This window comes from Olea europaea, unplaced genomic scaffold, assembly GCF_002742605.1.
Source record: "Olea europaea var. sylvestris unplaced genomic scaffold, O_europaea_v1 scaffold2629, whole genome shotgun sequence".
NCBI lineage: Eukaryota > Viridiplantae > Streptophyta > Magnoliopsida > Lamiales > Oleaceae > Olea > Olea europaea.
The window spans coordinates 37,966-50,017 of record NW_019244631.1 but is presented as its reverse complement, the minus strand read 5'-3'; the positions used below and the strand labels follow the sequence as shown (position 1 = coordinate 50,017).

At 35.7% G+C, this 12,052-nt stretch overlaps 1 protein-coding gene across 2 annotated transcripts; it reads right to left on the bottom strand.

The window, feature by feature from the left end:
* Positions 1-400: 400 nt before the first annotated feature.
* On the bottom strand, positions 401-5,561 carry LOC111383217. 2 transcript variants are annotated; one of them, XM_023007302.1, is made up of 6 exons: positions 5,528-5,561; positions 4,979-5,137; positions 2,383-2,432; positions 1,903-1,980; positions 1,102-1,690; positions 401-1,019 (listed from the first exon to the last, which is right to left on the bottom strand). In XM_023007302.1, the coding sequence occupies exons 2-6, from the start codon at positions 5,129-5,131 to the stop codon at positions 471-473; spliced, it is 1,419 nt and encodes a 472-aa protein (XP_022863070.1). In that variant the 5' UTR covers positions 5,132-5,137; positions 5,528-5,561; the 3' UTR covers positions 401-470. The 2 variants fall into 2 exon arrangements, with proteins under 2 accessions (XP_022863070.1, XP_022863069.1); XM_023007301.1 differs by lacking the exon at positions 5,528-5,561 and having other exon boundaries at positions 4,979-5,498.
* Positions 5,562-12,052: the final 6,491 nt, after the last annotated feature.

The following is a 12,052-nucleotide window of genomic DNA, read 5'->3' as shown; positions in this document are numbered from 1 at the left end:
AACATCATTGGTTAAATGACTTGTGAGCGTGAAAATGTTAACTTAACGTTTTCTCGTGAGGGACGAAAATTGTCAGACGTTAAGGCCGCACGGTTCTAATTGTTCGGATGTAACGAAACTAGGTCTGTGACATATTGCTTTTAAACCTTTCAAGCATTAGATGTATACTTGATTTTTGCATTAAAAAAAAATTAAAAAAAAACCTTCTCACCTGAAATTTGGACTGTGAATTTGTATTACTAGGTGTAATTTTCATGTTTATGAAGATGCTTCTAAGATGTTTGGAAATTTAGTTTTCAAATGAAAATTAAGGTAGCTCCCTCCAAAAACTTTTCTACAAGAAGCAAAAGTAAAAGCTAAAGCTATGCGAAACAGGCCCTTAGATTGTTCACAATGGTGATTAGGAGGAGACATTTTGCACAAATAAGAGAGTGATTTTGCATGTACAAATTTCATACAAATTGTGGTTATCACTTTTGTCGGATTCGTTTTCTTTCTTTTACATGAGACTTAGGCCATGAATTATACAACCACCCAACTTCAAGCTTACCAGGCAATTTGATGTCTTTCCTAGCCTTTAACAAGGACTGCAACGACATATTCAACTCCGAATTACATGGTGTTTTTTGTTCCTCGGGAGTTACAGGAACAAGATTATCAGCACCAAGCAACTTCCCGGTGATTTTATCTGTGCATGGACGAGGACAAGGGCGTGGACGTGCACTTCGAGGCTTTACAGGAGGATTACACATTGGTTGCATAGGAAGCAGGGCAGATGTAGCTTTGTTGGGGGAGCTTCTGAAATGCTGCCGGTATTTTTTCATGACCAGATCTCTGAGACATGCTGCTGATTTGTACTCTCGTGTTCTTTTCGAGTAGAACACCAGGGCATTGTTTACAAGCAAAAGCAATTCCCTGAAGAGTTCTTTTGCAGATCTTATGGAATGTCCAATGATGCTTGATCTTATCGTACTGATATCTACATGGCGTCTGATTAATTTCCTATATCTTGCTCGTTTCTGTTTTTCACAATAGAGATAATTTCAATCCACTAGAATGTATTGATTCACTAAAGTCCAAGAGAAATTATTGCACTTGTACCTGACTGTCCATCCGATGTCTAAAGACCATGGCCAGTTCGCTCAAGGCAACTGAATCGAAAATTTCCATCAAATCATTTCTCCTTGAAGTATAGGAATCTCCATTATGATTAACTTTACTGGATTCTGTTGTAATCCAATGACAATCACTGGTAGACGCATCCTTCCATGTAGTGACGACTAAATTGGACGAACCCAAGTTGTCACTCTCGGCGACACTCCCTTCTTTGGCATCCCTATTACAGTCCTTCCTCTTTCTCTGGCCTCTTCTCTTCCTGATAGTTACTCCTTGCCCTGTTTGAATGCTTAGATCTTTATCCTGCTCAGAGGAAAATGAAACATTGGGCTTCATGTCCGTTTCCACAGCTAAAACTGTCCCTGGGTGTGGACGTTCATATAACCAACTCGCCCTTGTCCAGGTATCTTTCGTAAAGCTGCCAGCAGAGTGTTCATCCTTCGAAGTCTCTTTGCCAAAAGATTCGATGCTGTCTGAATTTAGTAGAGGAGATTCAGACTGGCCGGAACCATAATCAGCCTGATTTGAATGTTGTTTCTCTGCCTCCAGAGTTTTGATTTTGGACTCAAGAGACCTGATAACAAAGCAAAGTAACAACATTACTAAAAAAGAATAATTGTATGCCGCAGATAGCAATTAGGGAAAAGATAAAAATATAACATGGGGAAATGTCTGCCCACAGCGAGATGGTCGTGCATGTGTACACGCATTGGCCGCGTATTTTTGATAATAACCAAAGAAGTTTTAACAAGCACCATACCAGTGGAAGATAGTAATGTCACTAACCCTATTGAGTCTTCAGCTCTAGTTAATTCTCTCTTCAGCTCCTCCACTCGGCGATTTCTTAGCTCTTCAAACCAAGCCCTGGGAGTTAAAGACGAAGAAATGAAAAAAACATTAATCACTCAGCGTATTCCTAGTAAGAACCCAGATGATTTAACAAATTAGTTTTCACACTCGACATAATTAACCAACTTGCCTACATCTTTGGATAGAAATGGACATTTTCCTAACAACAGGAGGTCAGAGAGAAGGGGGGAGATTGAGTGAAAGCACGACAACGAGGAGATAAACATGTAATTGAGAAAAACACAAATGACTTGATACCACAAGACTCAATTAGAAGATGCTTCCATCGATGGCCGGTAACAGTAACATTAATAAGCCAGATAAGATTATCAATTTCAACATGTCACATTTAATGTCAATTGAGTCCAAATAGCAGAGGAGGCCATATTAGTTCATGAGCGAGAATATTCTACTTACTTGCAGCCAGAATAACGCTTTTGCAAGTCCTCATACTTGGCTTTACAGACCTGCAATTCAATGTCAGGTTTTTATTATTCACCTAATCATAATATACATGAAATATTAGATAATATCTCATGACAACTTTTTTCCTTACACCTTTCATTTGTATGTATAAGTTATATAGCAGAAGCTGCATCATTTTTAATTACCACATGGAAGTATTTCAGCAAGCTAAATTTCAGTTTACATTGAGATGATAGTGGAAGTTTGAATCTAAATATCTTCCACAGTGTCAACAAAAACTAGAAGGCTGTTAAATTGAGGCCAAATTGCATTATGATCGTTCTAAGTTTCTGAAACTCGATTACCGTCTTAAGGTCATTATAACATAGGCTGCTAAAACCTTATAAAATTTGATTTCTGAAATTTATGCAAGCCTCCATCTGTAAATTTATTTCATAATTTACATTTATATTCCTGTATAAAATTGACTCAACTAACTAGAGAATAGTTCCAATGTAGACAACGAACAACTGAGATGAGTTGCAACATATTTCGTCCATCTATCCATTGAAGAACTATTTTCCATTTTCCTTCTATTTTATCACTGTATCCTTTTGGAGATTGTGACTAATGCTAATCTTCATGCTGAATTTCTACAATATATCAACCTTACCTCAATTTTCTAATAATATATCTCCTATCGCAATAAATATAAGAAGTTCTTAGAATGCGTAGCATTTAGAATTCTACATCAAGTAGAGGTGGGTATTTTAACCCAAACCTCCGAACGGGAGATGAAGGTTTCTGTCCACTTCCAGAAAGAAAAAAAATAGAAACCAAAATTGAGAAATAGAAACGACCGGATCTCGGATGGTTCTTGAACCGAAATTGTAGATACTCGACTCTGAAATTGAATTTTTCCTTTTTATAATTTTTTTTAAAATTTTTTTACAATTTATTCACCTAGACCCAATTACCGAATAGGATGGAAAGGAAAGTAGAAAATGCCCCCATTTAGTTTATATAAAAGTCATATTTTTAGTAGATTTTGATACAAGTTAATGAAATGTATTGTTGACAAGTTGTGGATCCTATAAAATGTGTGATTAAAATTAATTGTTAATTTTGAATTAACTTTTAGTTCAATTTTTTAGTTGAAAACTGAGGCAATGTTCAATTTTATGCTGTTTTCAGGTGAATGAAAATGTTGTTTTTAGCATTTGTAGAATCAAGTACTTTTTAATTATTGATTTCTAGTTTTTGATTTGTTCTTTGAGTGCTTAATTTGATGTTTATGCTTATGCCATGCTAGATATAGGATGTTATTTGATGGCATATTTTGCTATATATTGGACAATATTTGGTGGCATATTTTATTTATTCTATTCTTGCTTGATATCGTGAAGATAATTTGTAACGCCAGCACATGATTTATTTTTTCTTTTAAAAAAATGCAATGAATAGAACGGAACTCGAATTGTCTAGGTCCAATCCGATTTGACCCACTCACACTTAAGCCTAACACCAAGTATAGAAGTCTATAAGTAATTGGAAAATAAAAAACTCGAAAAAATCCTTTCCGTCACCTAAAACAATTTTATGACTTCTACTTGTTTTCATTTTGCAGCATCTGGTCCAGAGGTGAAAACCCAGTTTCTTTCTTTCCCCTTTTTTTCCTAATAATAAAAGAAAAGAAAATAAACAGTAAAACCCGATGGCCTGCTGGGTTCAGTACCCTTATTTGGTCGGTGAGCCTACTTGATATCTCTATCGTTCAGTTCCAACTTTTTGTTGTGAACCCCAAAGTGATAGTGTAATACAATTGGTCACCACTTACTTTTGCTAAAAATCAAATTTTTAGCCCCGTTTATTTCTCATTTTTGGAAAAATGAGAATGAAAAATATAGTCATTACGGGTCCCACACAAAATATAGAAATTCAAATTCGGTGGTTTGATGTAATGAATAACGGTCATATTTTTCATTTTAATGAAGAAAAAAGGAAACCAAACAGGGACTAATATAATTTGATAAAAAAATGAAATATATGACTGAAAAATTAATAAAAATTATGAATTTCATGAAAAAAAATCAATTGTTAATTTTAATTTAAAATTTTATCAACTTTTTAAATTAAACCAAACATTACTTAGCCGTCGTTTGGTAGCAAGTTTTCACTCAAAAAAAATTAATTTTTTGACCGTTATGTCATTATTTCAACAATTATTTTTAATTTCTTCACTCATTGATGGACTCACTTTTCTCTATAATGATAAAAAAATCAATTATTATAATAACTATCGAACAGACCCTTAATAATAAAATGGGACGTCAATTTCATTATGGTGTCGATCGACGTACAAAAAAGTGTACCAGGGTCCACTACAAGTGGAGAATCAAAATTTTCCTTGACACACCACAAAATTCATCATTTTTAACGTAATATAGGACTAAGGTAAATGTCAATTTGGAATTTTGCTCGTACGGGGCGGGGGCAAAAACGGCATGTACAGTAAAATGTTTTACATGCATGCATAATATTAATAAAATATTAAATTATAGGGCACGAAAAGGTTAAAGAAGGAAATATGTAAATTTAAAAAAGGGACCTCGGGGGTGAAGCTGTAGGGATAAAGGGTACGGGCACGAAGCTCCAAAGCGACGACGTTCCAGTCTTGTGTGCCGTGGCGGAGGACGGCACCTCCCAGTATAAGCTCCTCCCACGTTCCCCACCTTCTCATAGGTCCCACCACCATCGTCATCTACACCTTCCACATGTACGGACTCTGTTAAAAGTGAATTTCCCCCAAAAACAAATTCTAGGCACCTAAAAAAATTTGAATTTCAATCGACCAAATTCGCGCACGTTAGCATTAATCCTTCCAGGCGAAGAGAATCATGAAAACGGAACAGACCAAAAGTATTAAGTTGGTAATTGCGAGAGAAAAAAAAAAAAAGGTAATTTTCTTAAACAAAAAGACGGTTTGGGTTTGGATTTTTTTTTTTTTTCTAAATTTTGGGGAGATAGAGAAGAGAATTTAAATTCAGGAGGAAATAAATTAGAGATAAGAAGGAGAATCATTGACCACAGAAGCCATGGGGAAAAACACGGAAGAATGCAAAAAGAATTATATCCGATTAAAATATCTATGGCATACCTGCAAAATCTCTCTCCCACTTCGAGAAGACCAGCGGTATTGGTCCGCTTAAGGGTATTATTTATATATTAAATCTTTAATTTCTCCTTGTGCTTTTAGGAATTGACATGCATGTCCGCGTCTTATTTTCCTAAAAGTCACATTTTAGTCCTTTTTGTTTCCTATTTTTACAAAACTCTTTTTTCTGTATACTCATCTTTAATCACATATTCAGATAATGAAATATTTTACGTAGAAATTCAATACTTTTCTCTACTTTTTAATCACACATTATTTAAAAATTTATTATTCAAAACAATGGCCACCAAACAGGGGCTTTATTTTTTTATTTTTTCCAAAAAGTTAGTTTCAATACATTGTATCACAACCGACACTAAACTTTAAAAAAATTCTGAATAGTAAACTTTTAACATTGTCACCCATCCATCATTCTAGAAAAATAGAGATTAAAAATAATAGAATTGACTGAGTGATAGAATCGTTAAAACACTTCTTTCTTCCATATCTTGAATAGTAGTTTTTAAGAAATTTCGACCCAATCAAACAAATTTCTACAAAAGAAATACCGGGGTGAAGGGGTGGTTGAATATCAATTTATTAGTAAAATTCCTTCTCCAACTTTTAAATTATCCAAAAATAATAACTCTATGTAAGAGCCGAAACACCGAAAGGAGAATTAGGATAAATCACTGGCAAAACTACATAACGTTTCACACCAAAATCTTGGAAGGAGATGGAACGTCAAATAAGCAACAACATTGAAAATATAGTGACTATTCAAAACATTTCAAAGTTGAGTTACGGTTTAAAACTATGCTAATATTTGAGTGGCAAATTGAAAATTTTATCTTACTATTCTGCACTAGTTTCAAGAGATAATATAAAATTGTCAAGACAACAAAAGGCCTTCAGTTGTCAAGATAACATAAATCCATTGCATTAAACATGATTGTACATTGTGATCATGTCCACGATTACAAGCTTTTGTATACTGGACACTGCACATAATTAATTACAGGCAAAATGCATTGTATTCAGCGATGACCACGCCCAAAGAGAGTGGTATTAGAATCTAGGTGTGACTCGAATTTTTTGTTGAAATAATTGAAGAGTTCTAATTGAAATGTACATCAGGAGAAATTCTAATTGGAATGCTATTGAGAAATCATATTCAAGTTTAATAGTCAAATTCCAGTTAAAATTTTATTTCGAAACCCTATTGGGTGTTGGGATTTGTATTGGACTTGAAGAGTTCAAAATAAAAAAAACTTTTGACTTTTTATTTCATCTACAACTCTTCTTCTAGGAATTGGATTGTTCCCTATAAATACTACAATTTTTTTCTAGATTTGTGAAGCAAATATTGCTAAGTTGTAATTTCTCTTCATATCGTTATTGAATAAAAACATCGGTTTCTCTGCTTATCTCTCTTTTTGTTTTTTCACTTTAATCTTTTCTATTGATTGTGATCATATATATTTCATATTGGGTTGTTAATCTCAATTCTTGCAACACCTTTAGAATCAACAAGTGATATCAGAGCTAGGTTGCGGTTCATTGTGATTTGATTGGATTTTTTTTTTTTTGGAGATGGCTACATTGAAATATGATATTTCGCTGTTGAATCGCAATACGAAATTTTCGCTGTAGCAAGTAAAGATGAGGGATGTTTGACACAAATGAATTTAGATGAATCTTTGTTAGATTTTGATAAGATGCCAGCAAATTGGACAATGAAAGAGAAATAACGGAAGGACGGTAAGGCTCTATCACATATTCATCTTCATCTATCCAATTATATTCTGTAGGACGTATTGAAAGAGAAAACAGTGGCTGTTTTGTGGTTAAAATTGGAGCAATTGTGGAAGACTAAAAGTCTTACGAGCAAACTGCCTCTAAAGAAAATGTTGTATTCCCATCGTATGGCGGAAGGAGGATCTTTCGAGGACCACCTTGCCATTTTCAAGGAAATCATTGCAAATTTAGAGAAATTGGAGTTTAAGTATGTGAGGAGGATTTGGCCTTGATTCTTTTATGCTCACTGTCCGCTTCTTATTCATTGTTTCAGGACACAATTCTGTATAGTCGTGACATACTTACCATCGACGATATTTACGAAACTTTATTCTCAAATGAGCAGATGAAGCATCTGGTTGGAACTATATCTAGGAATGAGAAAGCTCTAGTATCTCATTGTGATCGATAGTGGGGTAGATCGAGAGTAAACTTTGACAATTTGTATTGTTTCTACTGTAGGAAAAAATGACACGTTAAGAAGGATTGCGATAAGTTGCAGACTAAAGGTAACTTAGCTGCAAATCATGAGAGGCAATCATGTACTTCGGACGAGACCAATGTCGTTAAGGATTTTGGGAATGGCGGAGATGTGGTATTGACTGTATCAACATGAAGTCTGAGCCTGACGAGAGTGAATTCTAGATTCAGCATGTTCGTACCACATCTGTCCCAATCGGGACTTGTTTCAGACATATGAGGCGATTAAGCAAGGTGAAGTTATCATGGGCAACAACCAATCTTCTCGAGTTACTGAAATCAATCGGATTAGATTGAGATTGCAGGATGGGATAGTCAGAATACTTGATCAGGTTCGACTTGTTCCAGATTTGAAGAAGAATCTCATCCCGCTGAGTACTCTATATTCAAAAAGGTATAAATTCTCTAGTGAAGGTGGAGTCTTGAAGGTCCAAAATGTGTTTAAGTTATACTGGATCTTGAAGGGGACAACAAAACCAGTTAAGAGACATCTAGACAGATTTGGTAACGTGGTGGACATTCAGTTTGGTACAATACCTCTTGTGACGGGTTTTGGATCGGTTTAGAACATTGCTCAGGAGTGTTGGTGATTCCGCTTTGCCACCAATTTCAACGGATTCACCGTGTTCATATGCTAGAGTTGGAATCGTGGAGCGTAGGTACGGTGTTGGAAATGTCTGTAATGCTTTTGAGGTCATTAAAGATGATAGAAGCGTGAGGAAAGCTATAATCCGACAACAGCTCAAAGAGTGAGCCGAGAATCGGGCAGAGAGTGGGCAATGGGTATGGCTCTAGAAGGGAGCCTTCTGATCATGCATTTTGTGTGGTTTCTGCTACAGGGTGTGCTTCGACCTTATTTGGTCAACAGTAATTCTTGGAATCCTGTGCTACATGTACCATTTAAATAATGGGATAAATATTGGTAAAAATGATAACTTGGGAGCAGAGGATAAAGGATGGCAGAGCAAGCCCATTCAATTATACTAATATGTAATATTTTTATAGAAATTATAAACCCAAGAAGTCACGATTCACTCATCTTCTACATTTAAACATGACCGAGAAACCATAACAGGGCCTTTAGCTGTCAATTTTTTTAACACTAATTGAAATAATTTACTGCAGATTTGACTTTCTGTTATGGTTTTTTTTCTTGCTGCAATACTCATTCATGGGCCATTGTCAAAAAAGAATCCAGATAAGCAAAATTTAGAATAAATGTGGTTCTATAAGCAAAGAAAGAGTCATCAAATCTTGAGAGATGACCTGCCTGTGATCCCTAATCCTATATCAGATTATTCTGATCATATACCGATAGCACTTGCTCATACCAACAGTGACACCATCCCTGAAAACAACCCACCCGCAGAGCACTACAACCAAAATGACACGCCCCAACCCGGGATAAGTTTTCCAGCACCAGAACACAATGTCCCTGAGTTGAGAAGATCCACTAGACAACGACAGCAACCTGGCTATCTCCAAGATTTCCATTGTCGACTTGTAACTTCTCTAGAAAATCCACATGATTCTCCTACTGCACAGCAAATGGATGAAGGTAAACCTCATTCTCTTTCTTCTGTTCTAAATTATGATAACATGTCCCCTGCTCACCGTAGTTTCAGCTTAGCCATCACCATGGAGCCCGAACCCACTTCTTTTGTCACTGCCAACCAGTACCCTCATTGGAGAACAGCTATGCAAAATGAACTAACCGCTCTTGAAGCAAACAACACTTGGGAATTGGCTGTACCACCAAAAGGCAAAAGGCTCGTGGGATGTAAATGGGTGTTTAAAACAAAGTATAGGGCGGATGGTACCATTGAGAGGTACAAAGCACGCCTTGTAGCCAAGGGATATACACAGAAGGAGGGAGAGGATTATTTCGAGACTTTTTCCCCGGTTGCCAAAATGCCCACAATCCGCTGTCTATTGGCCATTGCAGCCTCTAAAGGTTGGTCTCTCTACCATCTTGATGTCAATAATGCCTTTCTTTATGGTGATTTGGAAGAGGAAGTTTATATGTCACTACCACCGGGATATGGTAGCGAGGGGGAGAATCGTGTATGCAAGCTGAAAAAGTCCCTCTATGGTTTGAAACAAGTTTCAAGGCAATGGAATCATAAGCTAACTTCTGTCATCACCAAAATTGGGTTCACACAATCCAAAGCCGACTACTCACTTTTCTTCAAAAGAACGAACACCTATTTCACTGTCATGCTTGTTTATGTTGATGATATGGTGATAGGGGGAGACAATGATACCGAAATTCAAAACTTGAAAGAGTATCTAGGAAAACATTTCAAATTAAAAGACCTTGGACGGCTGAAATATTTTTGGGGATAGAGATAGCACGTTGTTCAAAAGGGATTTCTATATGCCAAAGAAAATATGCATTAGAAATCTTACAAGATTGTGGGTTAATTGGAGCCAAATCCGTTCAATTTCCAATGGAACAAAATTTGAAGCTTAACGAAGAGGAAGGGCCAGAACTCACTAATCCAAAAGAGTATAGAAGATTAATTGGTCGATTGTTATACTTAACGATCACACGCCCAGATATCTCTTACTCTGTGCAAGTCTTGAGTCAATTTCTAAGCCAACCAAAAATGGTCCACTGGAAAGCAGCTCTTAGAGTTGTGAGATACCTCAAAGGATCTTCATCACAGGGTTTATTTTATCTAGCAAACAAGCATCTGAAGTTGGCAGCATTTTGTGATGCCGATTGGGGAGCATGCTCGGAAACAAGAAGATCAATCACTGGCTTCTGCATTTTTTTGAGAGATGCCTTGGTCTCTTGGAAATCAAAGAAACAAAGGACAGTATCTCGATCATCAGCAGAAGCTGAATATCGCTTAATGGCCTCTACCACATGTGAATTGGTTTGGTTTCGGAGCCTCTTACAAGACTTCGGTAAAACTCTCAACCAACCTGTTCAATTGTTTTGTAATAATCAAGCATCCATTTACATTGCATCCAATCCAGTTTATCATGAAAGAACAAAACACATTGAAATTGATTGTCACATTGTTGAAGAAAAGATCCAAGAAGGTTTATTAAAACCATTTCACGTTTCTACAAATTTACAAGTTGCTGATATTTTAACCAAGGCAGTCGGCTCTAGACAATTTCATTATTTGCTGAACAAGATGGGAATCCACTCCGTTGCTTCTCCATCTTGAGGGGGAGTATTGAAAAAATTCTGAAGGAAATCAGATTGTGCAGATGTAGCTTCCCATATGACAGTTTTGACTTTGCTTGGAATGGAAACAAGACTCTGATGTATAAAGAAAATGAAGCAGGCTTGCCATATTTGAAGTCTATGATAAGGACTACACATGGGATGCTGCAGGCTATTATTTTTATTTGTGCTGTACAGATTTGTTTTTTTGCTTTACTACCGTGTATAAATCAGGGGCAATGTCTTGTACAATTACAATTCAAAATTTATATGAATTCCTTCCTATTTATCACAAAATGCTCTTCTTTTATTAAAGAAGTGCTCTAAATTGACAGAAAAATAAACAATATTAAGAAAACGGTATACAGAGGACAATTCATAAATGGTAATTCACAGAATTGTGAGATGAGTTTCACAAATATTTCAGATATACATTTATGAAAACTAGTACCAATATATAAACACAGTTGGAACACAGATATATTTAATGGGACTATATAGAAACAACATAGCATGAAATTTAGAGAATCTAATAAGTTTTTGGAGTATGCAAGGGGAAGGGAGTGAGTTGCATAGTTAGAATTCAGTTTCATTTATCTCAACTAATTTGAAGTCATAAAAAATTAGGCACTAAATATTTGAGAGTTCCAAAACAGAAATAAAATTTATTAATCTAATAACCTCAAGATCATGAAACCATCATGCTATGCTGCATAAAAATAAAGTAGTTGTTTGGCATAGACTTGTTGCATTGCACGTTCTAAATTGTTTTGCGAAGTCCAACTTAGACAAACAACGGTGACATCAATGCAGATGGGAAAAAGAAAACACAAGAAGGTACTCTGCATTTACAGAACAAAAATAGTTTCTCAAATAGTCAATCTTTATTATGCTAGCAGAAAAGGATACGATCACTAGAGAAAGATGTAAGTAGTCATGCATAAGCATAAACTGATAAAAGCATATTATAGATACATATGTAACTGTGTTGAATTCATACCGAACAAAGCTAGTATGAAATCTAATATCAAAAAAGCTTTTAGAGATAGAGAACTCAACAATTTCCTTGA

Coding starts and splice junctions, on each gene's coding strand:
- LOC111383217 (XM_023007302.1), bottom strand. CDS start 5,131: ATGACGATGGTGGTGGGACCTATGAGAAGGTGGGGAACGTGGGAGGAG. Junction 2,433..4,978: donor CCTACAGCTTCACCCCCGAG/GTCCCTTTTTTA, acceptor ATTGAATTGCAG/GTCTGTAAAGCCAAGTATGA. Junction 1,020..1,101: donor GACATCGGATGGACAGTCAG/GTACAAGTGCAA, acceptor TGTGAAAAACAG/AAACGAGCAAGATATAGGAA.